We start from the raw sequence: 20,285 nt of genomic DNA on the forward strand, positions 1-20,285 counted from the left end.
TTTAATTCAAATTAAACTGACATGAGATAGCTCTATGTACGTAAATATGCACTACGGTCCAGTTTACAGACTAAAGAATTATTGTAAACCGAGAAAAGAGAGAGCACAGAATTAATAATAAAAGAGTTGATTCAACAAAAGTTCAACCTGAATAACAACAAAGTTAACAGAATCAAACACTTTCAATTAACAATGAATTACCCTTAGAGCGTTCATCATGGAATATTTTACACAAAAAGACAAATTCGTAGCTTGTACTCTTGATCAGCACGAAGTGTCCTTTAAAAATTTTACTAACTTTTGTACTAACTGTAACTTTAATATGTCATTTCGATTTTGTGAATTTTTAAAATATAAATTATTTAAATTTATCTTGTATCTTTTATTTTTCAAAGAAAAAAATACAACATGGCTCTCCCGTTATGTTCTTTTTCTTTATAAAAAAAGTTTTTTTTGAAAATGATTTTAGGCTTAACCTCAATTTTTTTTGACTGTGTAGCTATAACCGCTTAGTTATTTCTCTTCAATCTTCATTCAGTGTTCATGGTATAGATGAATATTAGTAATACTTTGATTATCTTGAAATAAAAGAAACTGAACTGAAACATAAAATTTTAGTATAATGAGTTCAGAAGAAAATGTTGCTGTGGCTGATCAAGTATCTGAATCCACTGCTAATACTGAGTCACAGGTAGTTTCATTGTGTTGCATGTTTACATATGTATAGTGTTGCTCAATCAGTTAAATTCTCCTAAAACTAGGTTAAGTCTGAATGATATATAAACTTATCTTTTTAAAAACTAATTCTCATTTCACAGTTAAATTTAAGTTTTCTGTAAAATGTTTATTTTGCTTCTTAATCGTCTTGATTAAAAAAAAAAAAAATCAATTGACAAAATATTGACGTAGCATTAATGATTATCCTTCCATCGAATGTGATAGCTGTGCCATTTTAGTGAATTTTTAAACGACGTGTTTATCGGTAAATTCAATCACTATTATATTTAATCAAAATTTTATTTTATTTTAGCCCGCTAATCAACAAGCACCTCAGTCTGCACCCCAACAGCAACAGCCTCAACATTCCATCTGGTCCATTCTTAAAGGCATCGTATTACGAGCCGTCATAATTTATTTCATTACAAGTTTTTTTAGAAGACCACAGCAGCCTAGCAATGCTCCTAGCACTGGAATGCCTTCCAAAACCTCTATGAATCTTTTTCCAACTGGAACTGTGATGGTAAGATCTCTCTGCTTGTTGAGATGAGTAATTTTTATGTGAAAATTACTTTATAAATCTCAAATAATTCATTTTTCTGTGATCTGTGAAATTATATTAGTGTTTCCCCCAATCAAAAAAAGGGGCAGGGTGCTTCCGGATTAACAGGCACTTCTATTCAATTAAAAGGATTCTTTATCAAAATAATTTTGTTGCATAATAAGTTTTCAATTGTTATTATCTGTAAACAAAATGCATACAATCCACATGTTATTTTTCAGTACTCATTATTTTTAATATTTGATTTGATAAGTTTACGTAAGCAACTCCACAAATTCGAGTTCATTATTAAATCAAATTCAAATCTATCAATGAAAAGATCAGTATTTTGCAGTTGTAAAATGCGCATTTGAAAGTTGATCCTTGTTTGAAAAACTAGTAAGCAAAGAAAGTCGGCTGGAATGACTGAGCCATTGAAATTTTTTTTGTGTGTGGGGGGGGGGGGTGAGGGATATTTTTTTCCTTTATGGGGAGGGGCTTTGATATTGGGGGAAGATGCACCCTTGTACTGGGGTGGAGGGGGAAGGGAGGCACCCCTGTAGTAAGTATTACATTATGAGTACATGAGTTAACATCTGAAAAATATGTAACATGGATAAAATACATATTTTAAATTTATATGAATTTTTTTCGCCATGATATTCTAGTGGATTAGGGAAACAAGGGTGTCCCATTTCGATCCTTTTGCATGAATTTCTGCCTTTCAAGAGAGACTATTTGCTTTTGTAAACAAGTGTTATAGCTTTCAAAGGGTGCTCTGCAATGCACTCTCTTTTTCAGGAGCAAGGCACTGTGTCCTCCTAAACTTGCATGGGGGAAACACTATTTCTCATTCCACACTCTTATAAGAGTCGAAATCGTAGGCTTGCTCTAAAATATTTCTTTAAAAAGGTTTATTCTTTTCCCCCATACAAGATTGGTGTTGTATTTACTGTTTTTTTACCGTGGTTTTAACCAGTTTTGGAAAACCTGTTTTCTGCATGGTTTTTACCATCTTAAAGAGAAATAAATACATGACATTTTTTAGTTTGCCATTTCTGTGAACTTTTTAAAAGTAAATTAAGGTTAAAACTGTTTGTGCTTTAAGTTCTAAACATAAATAGTTCTCATCTTCATTTATATTAAAATCAGTTTTCAGGAACAGTAATCATTCATTCTTAATTTACAGCAGCATTCTAACTTTAGATCTCCTATTTAAAAACCTTCCCCCTCAAATGTTTTGTTTTGAAATATGGAGAGGGGAGGTTTCTGAATGAAAAAGACAGCAGTTTTTCAAATAGTGTTGATGAAATATGAATTTTTAATTGATTTATCTCATTTTTGCATGCTCTGACAACATAAACACTTAAAGAAAAAAAAATTTCTTCAAAAAATTTGCATTGATTTTTTTAATCATATGATACTGAAGTTATGCATATTGAAAAATAAATAAAAATTGTCAACTCTTGGCATAAACAAAATAATTGTTTGTATAACTTGATAATGCCAGGGCAAATCAAAAAGTCTTCGCATCTATTTTATTTGGCCAAAATACGGCTGTGAATACAAAGCAAACATATACAGTTCCTTGAACTACCAGCCGTATCTGCTTTTTGCTCGGAATACCGGAGCTGCTATCAGTCATTTAAGATGATTGTTGTTTTTCAGAGGTCCACAGCTTATGAGCAGCGAAGTGTTATTCGTTTTGTACGGAGCAAGGGACAAAAGCCCATAGCAATTCACAGGGAAATGCACCTACAGTTCAGACCTTGTCCTAGTGATTTTCACTCCACTAAAGAAGTTTCTAGCAGGACAGAAATTCACATGTGATGAAAAAGTCAAGAACGTGGTCATACAGTGCATGGTTCCAGAGAGAGCCGGAAAAAATCTGTCACAGGGGGATCTCTAACTTAGTCCTGCGATGGGACTAGTGCTGGGCGATGTTGCAGATTTTAACATCGCGATACATCGCCAGTAAACATCGCGATATTCCGATACATCGCGATATTTCGATGTATTTTTTTTCATTAAATCAAGGGTGTCCACGAAGGGGGAGGGGGTGGGGTAAGGCGCAAGACCTGCAAAAGCATGAGTCACATAAAAACACAGAAGATTCATTTTAATTTCATATTTTGGAAGACAGTCCCCATTTCAAACAATGACCCCAGTCCACTGCGCATTTTTTGTGCGGGGGGGGGGAGTCAGAGTAGGGGTCTGACTGAAAGAAAGAAGTAGCAAGGTGAAGGGGAAACGTTTTGATTAGAGGATTCAGAGTCTTGGTTGTTGCTTTTCTTTTTTCTTTTGAGTGGAGAAGGAAAAACTAAAAAAAGGGAAGGACTAAAAAGTTTGTGTCAGGGGGTATTTGTCCCGACGGTCCCCACCCTGTCTACGGCCCTGCCATCGACATAATATCACGATGCTTCGCCATTGGCTGCGAGAAGCGATGCTTCGACTTCAGTCGCCGAGTCATCATAAGCCGCGATGTATTCTCAAAGGCAGTTCTTCTGACGCATCGTGATGCATCGCGGTGTATCAGCGAGTAGTCTCGCCGAGTCATCCGCGATGTATCTGCGAAGGCAGTTCTTCCGATGCATCGTGATGCATCGCGGTGTATCAGCTAGTAGTCTCGCCGAGTCATCCGCGATGTATCTGCGAAGGCAGTTCTTCCGGCGCATCGTGACGCATCGCGGTGTATCAGCGAGTAGTCTCGCCGAGTCATCCGCGATGTATCTGCGAAGGCAGTTCTTCCGATGCATCGTGATGCATCGCGGTGTATCAGCTAGTAGTCTCGCCGAGTCATCCGCGATGTATCTGCGAAGGCAGTTCTTCCGGCGCATCGTGACGCATCGCGGTGTATCAGCGAGTAGTCTCGCCGAGTCATCCGCGATGTATCTGCGAAGGCAGTTCTTCCGATGCATCGCGGTGTATCAGCGAGCCGGGGAGAATCGCGAAGGTCCCGAGCGAGCGCAATCTCGCCGAATCATTATGAGGCCGTTCTTCCTTCCGACACATCGCGGTGTTTCAACGAACGCGGTCTTTCGCAAGCATCGTGGTTCGCTCAGACGTTCTGATGCCGTTGGAAACATCGCGGCGCATCACGATGTATCGTGATACATCGCGTTTCACCGGGAATCGCAGTGTATCGGAAGAACAGTAAATATAAACACCGGCGTGGCGATGATTGCTTGACACCGGTGTTTTGCGATGTATCGCCCAGCCCTAGATGGGACAAATGCCTGAACCAGTGTGGTGATTATGTGGAGAAATAGTGTATGTGACATAGCTTACTACGTATATTTGTAAATACCTGTAGGTGTCTTTTTTTGACAAATAAAAAATAGGCACAAAGACTTTTTGATTTGCCTTCGTATGAATCATATTGACTCATAATTAGGACTCGACCAATGCATCGGAACGATGGTTCAACAATTTAACCATCGGCATTGGCGGCCGATGCTAGCTTGCAGGAAACATCGGCCTATCGGCCTTAAAAAACATTGAAAAGCCGATGGAATTGGCCAATGTTTTTGAAAAAAGGACCTTCGTTGTTGTGCTTTTTCATACAAAGTAAAGGGATTTATTGTTTTCATATAAAGTTGTTTACTTAAATTTCAGTATGAATTTCTATTTTAGTCATCCCAGAAAGAGTTTTTAACACACTTTTATTAGCTTCACCTGTATGTATGTATGTATCTTGTAACGGAATCTTGCAGCTCAAATTTCGCCCACTTCCTGCGATCGGATTCTTTTGAAATTTGGCACGCGACCTCAGACCCAATGACAATGCAATATTCTATAATCAAAATTAATTAACTCTTTTAATTGTTATTTTCCTCCAATTTTAATCGATGTTTCGGCATAAATCCAACAATGTGAAAAAGGAAAATTTTTTAAAAATACATTAAAAAATGCTCGCAAAAATTATTTAAAAATATCTACAAAATCCTTTAATTTTTCTGCATCAAACAAAATTTGTTCCAATGTTCCGAGGTAATTAGAACATGAAATGTAATTGTTTTTAACTGATTTTATGCCAAAATTTAGGTGAGCCTTCAATTGGAAATTCATTGCTAATCAGACCATTGTGGAACAAAACTTTTATTCAATCTTCCCATTTTGTGCTGTGGACCAAAAATATACTAAAATAAAAATTGTTGGCAGGTTTAAATAGACACATTTTTGATGAAATTAAAAAGCATTGTTAAAATCATTGTTCCTTAACGTTTTTATTGTAAAAGGCATATGACAGAAAAGTTAAACTTTTTGAAGAATGACCTATATAGGTGCATTGCAATTTGTTATATAATAGATGGTAGGTATATTATGTAAACAAAACTAGAGATTTCCGCAGTAGAATATAAATGAGTTTGAAATCAATTTCAAATACTAAATTCAAATGCTTCATTAGAATTTTTCTTCATATAACTTTTGGACGCTTCATTTCTCTTAAATTGCGTACTTTTCTGTTATAAGTCACTTGACTTGGCCACTCATTGTCATGGCGAAAATTGTAAAAATTATATTTAGATCGTTGCCACCTTTGCTCCTCTGTTTCAAATTTTACATTTTAAATCACACTACTAATGCTTATTTATGAGCTCACTACATTTATTTGGCTGATTATTTTGCATGTTAATGGAGCATTTAAAGTTGGTTTGAAGAATTATTTTATTGGATTTTTATGTCATTTATTAGCTTGTTTTTTATTTGGAATATTATTTTACTCTTAATGGTTTAACTTAATGATTTGGAGGATTATTTTTCCTTTTTATGGAATTTTTAGTCTTGTTTCAAGTCCTGTTATGTTTAAATGTACATTAGAAAGACAAAATGATGTACGATATCTGCAAATGAGTAGTTCTTAGGTAACTTTGACCAATCATATTAACTAGAAATAAAATGAAAAACATACACCAAAGTTAAAAATATCAGGGGTCTGGCCAGAGCAAATTTGGGTCCGTTAACGGACCCTTCACAAAAATTCGATCAACCAAAACGGACCTTTCACAAAAATCCAATCAACCAAAACGGACCTTTCACAAAATCCCGATCAACCAAAACGGACCCTTCACAAAATTCTGATAAACAAAAACGGATCTTTCACAAATTGTTTATTGAAAGAGCAAATCTCAGATTAAAATAATACAGCATATTTCCTGTATAAAAACGATAATGGTTGGAACCTTTTTTAAAGTTAAATTAGAGGAATCAACTTATACAAAATCGGCTAATTTCGCAAAAGAAAAAAAAATCGGCACTCTTGTGATGCTCCTGCGAGCCATAAATAATTACTATGGCCAAATAAATATAATGCCTGTTGAGATAAATAAATACCTTTATGCTGAACAGTAAAGTAAGACAAAACAACGTTAGAAGAAGCACAAATCTGTAAATTACAGCAGACACATGTTTCGGCGTTACAGGGAACGCCTTTTTCAATGCAAAAAATAATGAGCTTATGGATGAAAAGACATCCCACAAAAGCTCTGCCTGTTGGTTTCTTTGAAAGAAATTAACAGCTGAAAGTCAGTTTAGTTTATAATTTTGCTTGTTTGTTTTATGCAGCGGTGTTGTTGTAAACTTTTTTGAAAAAGCGTCAACATTCTCTGAATAGGCGTAATAAGCACTTTTCTCCCCACTCATGATTTAATAATCAATAATATACAGCGAAATGAACTTAGAACTGCAAAGGGTAGTAGGGGGGGGGATGTGATCGATTCAGATATGGTTACCAAATTCAAACTAATCACCACTTAGCGTCAGCGTCTAGTGGTGCGATGTTTAACTGTTATTTTGGGAGAAAGTTATATGGGTTTGATTTTTCGATGCTAAAAAGGATAATTAACTTAAAATAAACTCTTTTATTTGCCGTTTTTTTCTATAGATGCCTACATTTTGAAAAACGAAATCTTTTTACATTCGATATATTTCATTCTTTTTTCTAGCTAACTTCGCTTTATTAGGATCCAAATAAATGAAAAGGGTTCTTTATTTTTGTAACAAAGCTTATTTCAGGTTTTTAAAGCGGAATTCCATTTTCTTTTATGAGTCAATAATTAAAATGCTGAATCGATCGTTTATTTTTTATTTATTTATTATTATTATTTTTTTTTTTTGCTTCAACTGTGTCCAGATATTAATGATATGTTTATCATAGGGCTCTAAAATGCAATTCTAAAATAATTTTATCCAAAATATTTATTTTACAAGCCGTTTTTATACTTTTTATGCCTTCACTTTGAGGATTGCAATCTCTTTGCATCCGCTATGGGAGTCTGATTTTTCGCATTTTCGATGTTTAGTACGCTTAGTTAAAAAGTAAAGAAATAAAATATTTTTTTATTTTTGTAAAAATCACGGAATTTATTAGTTTTAAACGAAACTCTGTGCTCTTAAGCAGTGTCTTGGATTAAAAATTTAAATGCTGAACCCCTGACTGAAATTTTTTTCTTACAGTTGTTTTAAATACTATACAAATAACATTTCTAGTATAATTTAACATGATGTAGAATGGTAGATAAATATTGATACTTGAGGGGTGCCCATCTCCCAGTGAGCGATGCCCCCCCCCCCCCCCCAAATACTAGAAAAGCACTAAAGAATGATATTCTCAACAGAAAAGAGGGAAAACACTCAACTTTAAGTGTCAATGATGCAGTTTCCACCATCTCAAGAGTCTAAACTTTCGTTTTTGCAACAAAAAAATTTTTTTTTTGTTTTGCAAAATTATTTGATTTTTCACAAAAGTATTTGATATTTCACAAAATTATTTGATTTTTCGCAAAAAACGGACCCTGTGAAAAATCCTGGACAGACCCCTGAATACGCCTGTAACAGAAAAGTACCCTTGAGATTTCGAAGCTTGCAACACAATGAGTGTAATGTTCTTTAATGATTCTAAGTTATTAGAAATTAATTATTTGACATTAAGATTGAAATTATTTTCAGGACTTATATGTATATTTATCCGAAGATAAGAAGTTATCATTTAAAGAAGAATCTTTGATTTGGATGCAACCGAATATAGTATATGGTGACTGGTATGGTGGTCCTAATGCAGATGGAACCTATAATTTTGAAACTGAAATAACAGCAACTGAGGTAACATATCATTTTTTGTTTAATAGAAAACTTTGCAATCTATTTTTCTTTAATATTTCAAGCAGGTATGAAAATTTTTTGATGCTCCAGAATGGTTTCGGATAATGCTCCTGCAACAATTTAATTGTACTCTGCTGATTCATTCGGCAGATAATGAAGAGGAACTTCGCCACTTCTTTTTATTCACATTTTCCATATTCATAAACTTAATTTTAGGTGAGAATTGAATTGACCATAATCAACACACGCAAACTAATTTATTTTCTACACACTGACACAGTTTACATGATGGGCAGCCAATTTGCTCCCGAATAGCAGTCAAAAAATAAGTATTAAATAATATAATTACTTTTTGCTATTACTTCCCCCCCCCCCCTTGAGGATGTAGTTGTAGCCGATTGAGTACCCGAGAGCCATATGATCTCGGGTACTCTCTGCCTCTGCGCAATCGTAAAAAGCCCTATTGTGCAATTATGGAGGTCCCAATTATAAATCATGGGATCCCTTTCAAGCATTACAAATCTAACCACTTGGAGCATATAATTTCTTATATGAGACTCCTAAATTTTTATGCCTTCTCCTGAACTCCCTACTGAATTCTTCTAAAAAATTTTCAACCAAAAAGTCTATTCCCCAAAACATTAATTAGATTATTATAGTTTGTGTTTTTTTTAAATATTTGTTACACTGTTTATTTCAGAGTATGCAAAGAAACAGCAGTATATGGTTGCATAGTTGCGTTGTGAAGCATGGCAAATCACCAAATCCTCGAGATAAGAGAAAATATTCCAGACAAGATGTTGTTTGCAAAAGTAAAAGTAAGTTAAAACATAAAGCACTTCGATCATACCCCCTCTCCCTACCTATTAAGAATTCATTGTGTACATATATATTTTTTCAAGTTTTATTTTTCATCCTTGTGTAAAAATTGAGATTATATATATTTATACAAAATATCTTTGTCAAAAAGTTTTTGTAGTTTGTTTAAAAAGAAAAAAAAAGTCGTACAAGTTTCATTATGTTTCTATTCCACAAGATGTATGTAACAGGATTGTTATAAACCATTTTAAATATCAAAGGAACAAGCTGTTTAACATTTGGTTTTCTATGTTGTGCCTATTTCTAGTTACAACAATTATGTAGGTATGAAAAATTATGTTACTATTTAGGTCCAATCTAAAATATCTGGGTGAAAATATTTTTTCACAGTTTAGGGCAACAAAACACAACATTAATCTTGTGTTTTATTTTCAGGAATGAATAAGTACAAGAAGATAAGGTATAGGCGTACACATAACTTGTTAACTGGAGAAACAACAGCAAGTGCTGAAGATATTAAAGTATGATAAATCTTGATCCTTTTTGCTATTATTTAAATATAGTTTTAAATTGTATTTTTAGTTTTTTCAAGGTATATTAAATCTAGCACAAATATTTTCTGTCATTCAGGGGTCGAAGTAGTCCTATATATCCTATATTTCCTATATTTTCAAAAAAAAACATCAAAATCATCCTATATTTCCTATATTTTTCAAAAATGTCCTATATTTCCTATATTTCCGTTTTATAACATATATATCTTTTAAAAAGAACGGTAAATAAACTTTCGGACATCGGATTTTTCGCTGAAAGTAGTGCCCAAACGAATTTCAAATTAAAAACCTCAACTGACTAAATTCTGCGACAGGCATCTTCTCTCATTGGCTACAGCAATGTGACGTCACTCTATAGTGGGTGGAGTTTCGAGAACTAATGCTGAAGTTGGTTTTAGAATTTCGCATTTGGGGGGGAGGAGGCAACAGCCGTTTGTTTTGTTTACCATCATGGTTTTCTGTGGTATATTTTTGCGTTCAATGCCTTTTCTGATCGGAATGTTCTAATTTTCTTTTTGCAATCTTTTCTTTTTGTGGAATTTTGGAATCGTGGAATGGTTAGTTCCTTATGATGTTAAAACGTAGTTTGTTGTAATAAGTGGAATTATAATAGCGAAATCGCATCGCTTAACAACATTTCGTGTGGAGTTGTTGAACCAGGAGGACATTAATTCTACAAATTTTGGTGCATGGTGCACTAAAGGAAAAGATGATTTCATCGCTTTTTGCCATTTTTGCAACTGTTCAGTGCCATTAAAACAATAGTGGATTTTCGCAATTGAGGCAGCATGCTAAAACATTCAAGCATAAAGAAAACTCTGAAAAACATCAGAAGGATCCTTCTCAAGCTCTGTTTGTTCTTAATACAAGTCGTAAAGGGTTCAGTTTAGATATAAAATCTAAGAGCAGTGGAATTAGTACTTGGGTCATGAGTGAGGAAGAAAAAATATAAATTATCTTTCTTCAAATTTTGTTTAGTTATTTAGTCTATAAAGTACACTTTTTTCAAAAAAATATCTTTCAACTACAGGAAAATCGTTATAGATGTAAAATATTTTGTTTGAGATTTTTTTAAACAAAATCATTAATAAGAATAACTGAATAATATATGATATGTATTATTTCTTTTTTCGTAGCAAAATTATTAATATAATGTGTCCTATATTTGTCCTATATTTTTTGTGGAAAATGTCCTATATGTGACAAGTCGGTCACTTCTACCCCTGGTCATTGATTCATTTATCTATCTGTTATATTTTAAGAATTCTGTATGAATCTTCTAATTAAATGATAGGCAAAACATGGACAGTCAGAACTTAACTTTCAAAATTTTAGATTTATATAAAAGTTATAGTTCAGATTTCATTATTAATAATAAAGTGTCAACATATTCTAAAGTTATATTATTGTGTTTCATATGAAAGAAATTATGATGCTAACAATAGAGATTCCCTGAATACCAAAATTTTTATTTCGGTATTTGGGGTTTTACTGAATATTCAGTTAAAATTCAAACTGAATATTCCACCGCATAATTGAATTTTATGCCAATTTCAAATACAAAATTTTAATATATTTTGAAAAATGTAAATTCATTTTCCTTTAACATTGTAAATGTATCGTTATTATTGAATATTATTATTAAATTAAGATCATTCTAAAAGCAAAAACAAATTAATGTAGCAAATGGCTAATTTGGTATGTTTATCCTCAATTCTGCTTAAATGGATTGTTCACTTTTTTCCTGATATAGCATTTGATAACTGATAATCATGGTAACATGTTTCCATTTCTTCCCTTTCTTTAGTAAGTAAGCTTTTAAATATAAATGTGATTTCAAAAATGGGTTTTCAAATGCCTTGACATTTTAAACAAAATCTTTGTTTTTATTAACCCAGTTATGGCTTATTTGTATGCATTTATTTAAACATTCAAGTATATTAGAAATAAATAAATACCTTTGTGCAGAAATGTAACTGGTAATCAACAATGTTTTTGATGCACAAAATTAGCAGATTACGGCACACACACATGTTTCGAGGTGAATCTCTTTTTCAATGCAAATAGTGAGGTTTTGGATGACAAGACATCCTGTAAAAGCAACAAGAAGGAATGGTAAACAGTTTAAATAGCAAACTAAAAAAAAATAAACAAGAGAAAATGGAACTAAGAGCTGAAATTTATTACATGATTTCCTTAGAGTTAGGCAATAAATTTCATCAAAAATCCCATGACAATAAAAATGGAACCACTTTTGAATAAATTAGCAATAAATTTATGTTGGAAAAAATTGCCAAGATTTTATTGCAACATTTAGTAAAAAACAGAGCTTACATAATGATAATACAGGAAAAACTTGAATAATGTTGGTTCGACAGCAGAACAAATTGCTAAAGATTTGAAATAAAATGAAATAAGAAGGACAGAACAATAACAGCTGTATGACTAAAACCATCTATATAAATAAAACAAAGAATAGATGTGTGTGTATGTTTATATGTTTCCTATACAAAATTCCACTGTTTTCATCAGATCTGGACCAAATTTGGCAGGGAGATACTTGGGCACCCGAGAAGGAACGTAGGGGGGTTTTCAAAGGCCAAAAAAAAAAGCCAAACCATTCGAATTTTAATTTTAAAGCCTGAAAATGGCATTAAACTGCTCTTTCTACCTGAAATAATTATCCGATTAGTTCGAATTTGACGCCATTCGAAAGCTTACAAAAAATATCCATAGAGTTCCCTCACCTCCTTTAAGTTGAAAAAAAAAATTTAAATCAGCCGGAAAAATTTAAAAAGCGTCATCTCTATTTTCATGTGGGAAAATTATCGTTTGCGCGATCTCATTTTAAATTAGCGTAAATAAAGTTTCAGAAAGTTGCCACTTTTTTTTTATCCACTACGAGGAAATGATTTTTTTTAGATAAAAATTTTCCCTTTTGATTATTATTTTGCGATTTATCTTCTTCCTTTTTTGTTTTGGATTTTAAATGTTTCGTTGAATTTATTCGGGAATTTTTGATTTGCTGCTTTCTTTCTTAAAGAATGATTATTTTAACGGGAAATTCACATTTTTTTTCTTTAGTTGAAGTCTTATTGTTGAACATGCTTCACTTGACAGAACTTTTATTTTCGAGGTAAACCGTGCAAAGCCGGGCATTGCAGCTAGTAGTACATAAAATACACTGCCAACTCAGTCATTCCAATCAAGGACTGCAGTTTCGTGCTTTTTAGCACTCATCAGGCCGGAATAGAAAGTAATTGAGCTGGAGGCGAAAAACCTCTGAAAGGAGCAAAGAGAGCCAAAAAACTGGTAACTTGTTTGTCTCTCTTGTCAACAAGCTACCAGTTTGTAGTAGCTTGTTGACAAAAGCTAGTTGTCAACTCTTGGACCACCTGTTCTGTCCTAAACCAGTTTCAGACAGTCCAAAACTCAACCCTGATTAGAAGTATTGATGTCTTTCTTTAACAAAATATTTCAAATGGAAATTGCGAAATCTGCAAAATTTACAGGAACATAAGTATAGTAGGCAGCTGACGATATTGTGCCTTCCCATAAGTAATTTTACTCCTTTTTTAAAAATTTATAATCTTTATTCTGCCCCCCCCCCCTACCTTTTTTTGGAAAGACAGGAGGATGTGTACATTCATGATGTTTACTCAGTTTTCAAAAGTTCAAGTTTTAAAATCACTTGTTTGCGTTTTAATTGTTATGAAATGTTTTTATTTGTATTATGAAAGCTTTCACATTCACACTTGTTCACATTTTGTACAATGTGAATTAAGTTTCATAACTTAAATATTTTAGTTCAAAGTGTAGAATATATGTTCTGTAAGACTAAGCAATTTAATAAACTTTTGAATAAAAACAATTGTGAGCTCAATAAAACTCCCCCACCCCCACCCCCTACTCAGCAGGAAAAATTGCTTAAAGTTTATTTGTAACTTTCTCTTGAACCTCAATTTGACAGGAGTTTAACTTTTCACTGAATAAGCATGAATTTTAATCACTTATTTTAAACACTTGTACATAATTGTATAACATAAAGTCATCGGTTAGAAATATGATCCAAATCCCTTAGGTGTTGTCTCTATAGTTGGGGCAAACCTAACCTGGTAGCCTTGTATCGCTGATTAGGATCTGCACAACCCTCACAGTGCTGCCTGGTTATGTTTGCCCTGACAGTAGTTTAATTTTCTGTAGTAATAGCATTTATGACCTTTGTATCATCTGGGGCAACAAAATTTTCTTTGCATGCTGTGTTCTAGTTTTCTATGATTGTTTATACAATTAAAATTTGCATTAAACAACTTTTTGTGCATGTTTTGATTAGAAAGCTGAAGAATCACCTATGGAAATAATCTCTCACTGGCATCCCAACTTAACTTTAAATATTATTGTTGATCATACTGCTTGGGTTCAAGGGAGTGTTCCTCAACCTTTAGACGAATGTAAGAATTTTTAAGTTACTCTTAACCTTTTTTCATGTTCATTGTGCATCTATTTATCTCTTAAATTTCATGATTTTTTTTTTGTATTATTACTTTATCTTTACTAATAATAAAGCTGAAAGTCTCTCTGTCAGGATCTCTGTGACGCGCATAGTGCCTAGACCGTTCGGCCGATTTTCATGAAATTTGGCACAAAGTTAGTTTGTAGCATGGGGGTGTGCATCTCGAAGCAATTTTTCAAAAATACGATGTGGTTCTTTTTCTATTCCAATTTTAAGAAGCAAATTATAATAAGCTGGACGAGTAAATAACGAAATTATCATAACGTGGAAACGTAACATGGGCACAAGCCAATTGGCGAGATACAAAATTATTATTACGTGGAACCGTAACATGGGTACAAGCCAGTTGGCGAGAAAATTCACCATACATTATTTGTAAATATACAGGTGAACAAAAAGACCTTTTAATTTTTCTATTACGGGCAAAGTCATGCGGGTACCACTATTAACAAATATAATAATAGATGATGGATTTTCAGAACTGCCAATCTGTATGATTCTTCTGTTCAATGTACAAATTATCATGTTGCACATATTTTGTCATAAAAATTTTTCAAAAATAAAAATCTATGATTTCACCAGCCTTTGATACTATTTTTTATGCTTTTTATAGCTTAAAAGAAATTGAGCCTTTAACACTGCATAAAAATAATGCAAAGTTTATTGAAGTAGAAAAGCAGACTTGCCCCTCCATCTGCTTTAAGGTTATCGACCACAAATCCAAATTTTCTTTTGTAAAGAGAAGCATTTCAATAATAATTTAGTTTAAAATGTAATTAAGTTTTTCTTGAGGATCCTGTTATTCTACAGCTGAGATAGCTTCAACATGTGCTTCCTAAAGTACATCAATGTCAGGTTAACTATATTAACACTGTTTTATGTTATGTATTTTCACAAAAGTTTTCTCAACTTATCGTTATTTACATTTTATTCCAGTTGTTGAATTTGATCCATTATCTGGTGATTACTACCCCATTCTTTATGCAAATGATTATTGGAATTTGGTTAGAGACTACACACCTATAAATGATTCTGTCAAGTAAGCTATGCTGATTGAACTTCTATGAGTTATTTCTGCGACTTGTATGACTTATGCAAATAAATGCAAATAAATGAAATGTGATATATTTTATATGTTATGAATGCGACAATCTTAAATATTAATATATATGAGTAAAATCATGCGTGAGAATTGAATCAATTTACTTTGCTCTTGAAAAATAAAAGAGCAATAAAGCACAAATTAGCAGGAATACTGCGTACTCATGTTTCAAGAGTTGCTAGATACCTCTTTTTCAATGAAAAAATGGATGAAAAGATATCAGACGAAAGTCTTAGTCAGATTTATTGTGCTTAGTACGCAAGACATTTTCCTGATTTTTTTTTTTTTTTTTTGAGCAATCATATTGATTATTGTTCTCACTTGACTCTTTTGAATTCCTATGATTTTATTTTCCCCTCCCTTCCCTCTGCAGCACCAGCGTCGACTGGCCTCACGATGCTGCTCTTCTAGCAGAAACCGTCTTCAGGTTGCTTCCATGTCCTACATACACACGCATGGGTACATACACACACATGCATACACACACACTCATGCCTGCACACAAACACACGCCCACACATACACACTCGTGATTGCAAAAAACATAATTTGAATTCAAGATGTCAAAATTCAAATTATTATTATTATTTTTTGTTAACTGAAATTTGATTAATGAAAGAACACTGTTTCAAGAATAATATGTCATAGATATTAAGTTCTTCCCAAATATTTGAAGCACAATTTATTCTACCACAAAATTTTGTTCTACTTTTAAAATTGGTAAATTTGCCTTTCTTCCTTTTTTTCTGGGGGGGGGGGGGGGGTATTGTGCATCATTGGATATCATCCATCTTCCGCATAATCTTATGGAAAATTTTGTATTTTCTCCTTTTTGCTTGCTGGCCACTCTCATCCCTAGCTTTTAAAAAACTTTGAAAACTGCTTGAAATAAAAGAGTGCTTCAAAGCCTTGAAAAATGTCAAAATATGTCTTCAATCCTTGAATTTGTGATGTAATTAAAAAATGTACATTAAAAAAACTTGTGATTTTTTTTTTTCGTTTGCTGAGGTTCTCCTAATTTATTTGAATAGTCCAAAAAATCCCTTTTTTTAAAAAAAAAGTTGTAGAAAAATTTGTTTTTTTTTTTTTTTTTTTTTTGAACTGGCATTAAATTTAGTGCGCTAAAAGAATTAACTTATTTAGGACTTCCACTTAGTTGAATTTTCACAATTGTTAACTTATTACTTTTTTAAAACATTTTCTTTGAAACTTGCCAACCCTGTGTTCTCTCAATGTTGTCTGCTGTGTTTAAAATTTCAATGCTTTCATATTTTGTAAATTTTTCAAAGAAGTTGGAAGATATTTTATCATCTGCTACCTTTAAATCTGCTTTTTATATTTTTACAGTTAAGTTTATTAATTTGAATTTGAATAAGCTATTGAAAACAGCAATCAGAGCTGTTGTTAACCAAATCTATAGGTTTTAGTTCTAGGTACTCTTCTCGCATGCTTTGAGCTCTAATACTAAGAGGAGAAAGAACTGGGACGTCCGTTTTTTTCGCCAAGTGAATATGGCAAAAGAAGCGCTCTTTTTGCATTTAAACTCAAGATTTATTCAGTAAAGCGTTTTGCTATCATACATTTTTCAAGTCCTAGCAGTAAGAGTATTTAGTTGGAATAGTATACATTAAATTTATATATGAAAAACGACAACTGTTAGGTGAATTTATTTTCAGTAAAAGTAAAGAAAAACATATTTAAGATGTGTAGCAGGTTTCCCTCTTTGAACAAACCTTCTGTACTGTTATGAAAGTTGATATTTTTTTGTCTGTCCCATTGTGATTTATGGTGAACCAATGGTTCTTACTGTACGGAAACAAAATGTCCAAAGTTAGCATTAGTATATAATGACATAAAAAAACAAACCTGCCAATTGTAGCTGTGACTTTAAAATATTAACCACAAGTTACACTGGTAGTAGCCTCTAGTTTATAATGAAATGCTTTGATTGCATACAGTAAGTAACAAATAAAAGAGTACTGATGTAAAGTTAAAAGTCAATAAAAAATAATTTGCAGACCTAAAATGTTAAGTCTGGTATGTCCAAGGTTTTTTTTTTTTTTTTACATAGCTTGAATTTTAAATAACATATTTCAATGTCTTGTTTACACTTAGGATGCTTCCTTTACATTTGGTCTTCCAGCCATTATCTTTGTTTCGCTGGCAGCTGTACACAGCTCAGGCTATGCGATCTCGTTGGACTTCGTTCTTTGGGCAAGATTTACTGGAAGAAAGTGATGAAGATCAAGATTACATGAAAGAAGCTCTCTTGGAAACTTCGCCAATTCTTTTAGGCCTCACTGGTGTCATTACCATGGTTCACAGTATTTTTGAATTTCTAGCATTTAAAAATGGTAAATGGTTTTTGTTTTTCATTTCATGTTCAATAATGAAACCAAGTTCCTTTATGCAGCGATGAGCAATGTGATGTTCTGATTATTTGGATATAAACACAATAAAAGGATGATTAAAATGAAAAACAATGCATATAAAGCACCAACTGTCAAGAAAATGCTGAAAAGAGCTTTCTCAAGGCTACAATGAATCTTTGTTCGCAACATTAGTGCAAAAGTGCCTAAGTACGACAAAAACATTGAGAGTGAACCTCAAAGTAGAAAATCATGGGTTCAGTCTTGAATTTTTTGTGCAGCACTTTTGCACTGATGAAAAGGCTCCTTTGTAGCATTGAAATAGCTGTGTGCAGCATTTCCTTGTCAATCTGTGCTGTTTTTTACACTGCTTCAATAATAATTTGGCACAAAACATTTTTTAGTCTATTTTCATTTAACAGTAAAAGAAAACCTGTAATATTTTTTTAAAGCTTTAAATGACTTTGCAGAGAGTATTATCTTAGTCTATTTATTATAAACTGTGGTATCATTGCAATTACAACATAAAGTATTATTGGTCTTAGTTGTAGTGATTATTATGTAGCTATCTTCCATTTGTACAGTAAATCTTTGCCTAAAGTGATTTGATACATAATTCAATATGGTGCAAAATTTAGTTATTATTGCTGTTGAACTTAACAAAATTCAATAGTATGATTTGCATATACTAATCACATATTCCTTTTATCTGTTTCACTGTCATCATTTAACCTGTATACAATGTCATCAGTTATTTGTTTAACCAATATTTTTTCCTTATTTTTTCGTTCAAATCTAAATATTCATCAGCAAATTTTCTGGATATAAGTTTGATTACGGCTTATTTTCAAAAAAAAAAAAAAAACTGAATCAGCATCTGATTCAGTTTGTAATTAAGAGTGTCTTTGAATTCTACTATAGTAATTGCAAATTTATTTTATTCAAAATAGCTGCACAGTATTTTAAATTAAATTCCATCCTGGAATTTCTTTGCTAAGTAGTTCTAGTCAATTAAAACATCATAAATTGTCTTTTATAATTATTATTCTGTTTTCATATATTTTTCTATTTCTTTTCCTTTCTTTCCTTGTTTTGCAACATTTTGTTGTTTTTAAGCATTAAGGAAATTAATAAATTATGAAATTATTTACTCACAGGGTATTTTGATTGGAAACAGTATTTGAAGATAAATAATTATATACTTTTTTTAAAATGTACTTTTTTATTACAGAGATACAGTTCTGGAACAACAGGAAATCTCTAGAAGGACTTTCTGTGCGATCTGTCTTTTTCAATGTTTTCCAATCAATTGTAGTTCTTCTTTATGTATTAGACAATGATACCAACATGGTGGTTCGCTTTTCTGTGTTCATTGGATTGATAATAGAGATTTGGAAGATACATAAAGTAACCAATGTTGAAATTGACAGAGAGAACAAATTTCTAGGTATTGTGCCAAGAATAAAATTGACAGACAAAGGATCATATGTTCAGTCATCTACAAAGCAGTATGATATGGTAAGGCTTAAAATAGTTTTTCTTGTAGCTTGTTTGTTAATGATTTAAATCAAAATTCGGTATTAGTTTGAAATTCATTTGAAAACCCTTTATCATTTTTATTTTTGAAGCAATATAGATAATACTGTAACCTATCACTCCGTCACCCCTCTTTATATTGCTCATTTTTGCATATCATGCTCATTCTTTGACTGCTTAAAACCTTCCTTTGATTTTAAGACCACTGATGTTGTATAATGCTCAATCCAATTGCGCAAATGAGACATTTTTCGCACATTGCATCACACTTCATTCTCGGAGTTATGAACTTCGACTTTCAATATTCATAGATTCAAATATGAGGAACCATTATGTATCTGAATATGAAGCGTCAACTTTTTAAAAAGTTTTCTTGTATTTAAAAAATAATCATTTGAATTTGTTGCGAGCGTGACTGTACAGTAATGCCTGCAATACATACAACTCATTATTTTTCATGTACAAAATTTGTTTTTAAGAAGTTGATACTTCATATTATGAGACATAATGGTTCTTTATATTCGAATCTATCACAATCAAAAGACGAAGTTCGAAATTCTGGTAATAAAGTGCCAATATATGAGTAAAAATGTCAAACCCCGTGCAAATAGATTGAGCAAAAAATAATGCATACTAACTCAGGAAAGTCTTTTTTATTTCATTTTTAGACATTGAACCTAGCAGAGTTTCCTCCCCCCCCCCCTTTAATATTTGTTGTGGTAGCAAAATCGAGGGATTTGTTGTAGTTTAAGCTGTAACTTGAGATCCTTGTTTCACCAAAGCACAAAAGAAGTGTTTTTAAATTAATTTCTAATCTTCAAAAAGTATTTGGAAGGGGTTTTTTTTTTTCTTTAAATTCACCCTAATGGTTAAAAAAGTTTAAAGTGAATGTATGACATACTTCATCATTAAATTAATTGTTATTTTCAGTAATCTAGGTTAAATTTTGTGTTTTAATGCATTTCATTTTTGCTATCCTCCAGCGAATATGTCATGAGCTGCTACTGTGTTATTTAATGTTCTTGTAAATAGC

The 20,285-nt window shown here is 32.4% G+C and overlaps 1 protein-coding gene across 1 annotated transcript in view; it reads left to right on the plus strand.

Annotated features, from left to right (window-relative positions):
* Positions 1-554: 554 nt before the first annotated feature.
* The window catches only part of LOC129219923 (putative lipid scramblase CLPTM1), a 22,135-nt gene continuing 2,404 nt past the window's right edge, over positions 555-20,285 (plus strand). The window contains exons 1-9 of the mRNA XM_054854240.1: positions 555-691; positions 1,031-1,240; positions 8,207-8,359; positions 9,060-9,177; positions 9,614-9,699; positions 14,066-14,183; positions 15,182-15,284; positions 17,463-17,701; positions 18,948-19,234. Coding sequence (XP_054710215.1) covers positions 623-691; positions 1,031-1,240; positions 8,207-8,359; positions 9,060-9,177; positions 9,614-9,699; positions 14,066-14,183; positions 15,182-15,284; positions 17,463-17,701; positions 18,948-19,234 — 1,383 coding nt within the window. The 5' untranslated portion in view covers positions 555-622. The remainder of the gene's footprint in view (positions 692-1,030; positions 1,241-8,206; positions 8,360-9,059; positions 9,178-9,613; positions 9,700-14,065; positions 14,184-15,181; positions 15,285-17,462; positions 17,702-18,947; positions 19,235-20,285) is intronic.

This window comes from Uloborus diversus, chromosome 4 (genome assembly GCF_026930045.1).
Source record: "Uloborus diversus isolate 005 chromosome 4, Udiv.v.3.1, whole genome shotgun sequence".
NCBI lineage: Eukaryota > Metazoa > Arthropoda > Arachnida > Araneae > Uloboridae > Uloborus > Uloborus diversus.